We start from the raw sequence: 2,500 nt of genomic DNA on the forward strand, positions 1-2,500 counted from the left end.
TGTGTGTGTGTGTGTGTTTGTGTGTGTGTGTGTATACATACCTATATATGTATATGTATATATGTATGTATATGTATATCATACATATATATATTTATATTTATATATATATATATTATACATACATATATTATAAATATCTATTATATGAATATATATATATATATATATATATATATATATTGCGTGTATTTCTGGGTGTGAATATGGCTGTCTTTGATAAGGAAAGGCATTGTTGATAGCAAATTACTTCGGTAGTTTCATCCCAAAGTCAAGGTATTTTCAACAAATGTTCAACTATCGATAAAAAAAATTACAAAAATGCTTACGTTTGTATAAACCTGTTATGAATTTAACGAATTATATCAGTAGCATTCGTAACAATAAAGAAAGCATGCTCCCTTTATTGACATGTCTACAATCGAAAGGCGCCATATTTAACAAGTAGGAAAATTCTTGGGAAAATGAATACCAGGATGTGAGTTATAATCATAAGAGAGTTTTCTTTCACATTCATAGCTTTTAGTTTCACAAACAAACAACCCATAATTAATGTCACAGCAAGTGCGCCATCTCCCGCCTCAGAAGCCATCTTTGTTGTTTACGTTAGAGACACGAAGGAGTATTTGTCCTGTGATGAGCCGGAGCGTAAACTATCGTAGAGATCCAATTATGAATACTTTACTTAAAATTCGTGATGTCTAATTACGGAATACTATTTTTCTTTAAAGCTCTGTGAGGTCTGTTTATGGGATACTGTTTTTTTTTTTTTTTTTTTTTTTTTTTTTTTTTTTTTTTTTTACTCAGTGATGAGCCAAAGTGTGAACTATCATGGAGGCCCAATTATGGAATATTATTTTTGATTAACTATACATATGTAATATGTATGTTTGTGTGTGCGTATCAGTCATGAATCATTTTATTATGGAGTATATGTTTTCGTTAAATTCCCTTATACTTCTCTGACATCACGAGCATACCGCCTGCCAATAGATTCCATTTCTCACAAATCTCTTTAGAAGCTATTCTCACAAATCTCTCTCTTAAAGCCATTCTCTCAAATCTCTCTGAAAGCCATTCACACAAATCTCTCTTGAAGCTATTCTCACAAATCTCTCTAGGAGCCATTCTCACAACGATCTCTGTTCCAGATGCTGCTCCCTACGCCCCGCCCAACCGCTACAGGAAAGCGGACGCCAGCGGGAACAACCAGTATGGCAGGCGAGGAGCCCCCACCGGAAGTGTCAGGGTTGGTACAAAGGAGACACTCATATATTCACCCGTCACCTTATCACCCACATCCTTATCTCCTCTCATGATGAAGTTCGCGGGGTATTTATTGATTTTTTAATCCTGGCATCGCGAAGTGGGTGGTTCACTTGGGGGTTTATACGGATAGTTCATTCATGTATTGTTTTTCCCATTTTCCCTACTAGCGCAGTGGTAATGGCATTTCTACATTTAAGGGGTTTTGTTAAAATGAATCAGAAAAAGGCTGTCCGGACTACTTGTGTTAAAAGTGTCCAACCACTAGTTTTCATTAACATCACATTCGGCTGTTCCTCTATTCTCTTTTCTTCACTCTAAAGCTGTTCGTAAAAACTTATAAACATTTTGCTGTTGTTTACCCCTTTCCATTCTATCCAAACTTCAGGCATTCTGTTCTTCTGCTGTACCTTTTATTTCCGCATCTGTTGATGATTATGTCCTAACTCTCCTATTTAGGCAAAGCTCACTTTCTTCTCATCGGGTACAAGGAGGTAAGGCCTACTTTCTGAAAACTCTTAAATCTAAACTTTGTGTTGTTTGCTATGATTCTTGGTTTTCCCTCCATAAACATGTGGTTGTGTCAAATCATTCCCGGGGTTACAGTTTCGACAAAGATGTATTTGATCTCAAACAGTTTTGGAAATCACCATTCCTCTGTAAATCTCAGCAACACGTAAATTTGTAATTAATTTTCAAACCTATAGTTCGTGTTTATCTTCTATCATTTTCTATACATTGCTCGTAAACATTCTTCCTTTCCTTCATTCATCTACAGGTTATTGCGTTGTTTCACTATCATCCATCCATTGTTTAACAATCGTCAAGTTTAATCTATATTCACGTGCCATAGTGTTCAGTTACATGATCTGTTAATCCTTCTTCATTTCAGTTACTGTCATCAATCATCCAGTAGGCCATTTTGATCCTAAATGTTTATTTTCCATAAATTTTATTTCCTATGGATCTTTATTGCAATCCCAATAACTTCGTCTTTGGACTGTTTGTTATTTTGATAACTTAATCGTAGTAACATCTTGGAATGTCCAGGACCTGAGCTGCTGGCACCATCCGCCCTTAGGACAGAGGATGTATAGTGACCAGCTTTTGTAGCAGTCGGTAGTTAGTCATTAACTTTCAGCTATTAGCATGTAAAACTGAAAAAAAAAAACATGAGTTTTTAAATGCTTCTTTTGTAGGTAATAGTTCTGTATATAAAGTCAAGTTTAATTAG

General features: G+C 35.2%; 1 protein-coding gene across 4 annotated transcripts in view; it reads left to right on the forward strand.

The window, feature by feature from the left end:
• Window positions 1–2,500, forward strand: part of LOC125043731 (abnormal spindle-like microcephaly-associated protein homolog) — a 96,348-nt gene that overhangs the window by 51,094 nt on the left and 42,754 nt on the right. For all 4 annotated transcript variants that reach the window (XM_047639974.1, XM_047639976.1, XM_047639977.1 and 1 more), the window contains one exon: window positions 1,152–1,249. In XM_047639974.1, the coding sequence (XP_047495930.1) occupies window positions 1,152–1,249 (98 nt within the window). The remainder of the gene's footprint in view (window positions 1–1,151; window positions 1,250–2,500) is intronic.

Source organism: Penaeus chinensis, chromosome 34 (assembly GCF_019202785.1).
Source record: "Penaeus chinensis breed Huanghai No. 1 chromosome 34, ASM1920278v2, whole genome shotgun sequence".
Lineage (NCBI taxonomy): Eukaryota > Metazoa > Arthropoda > Malacostraca > Decapoda > Penaeidae > Penaeus > Penaeus chinensis.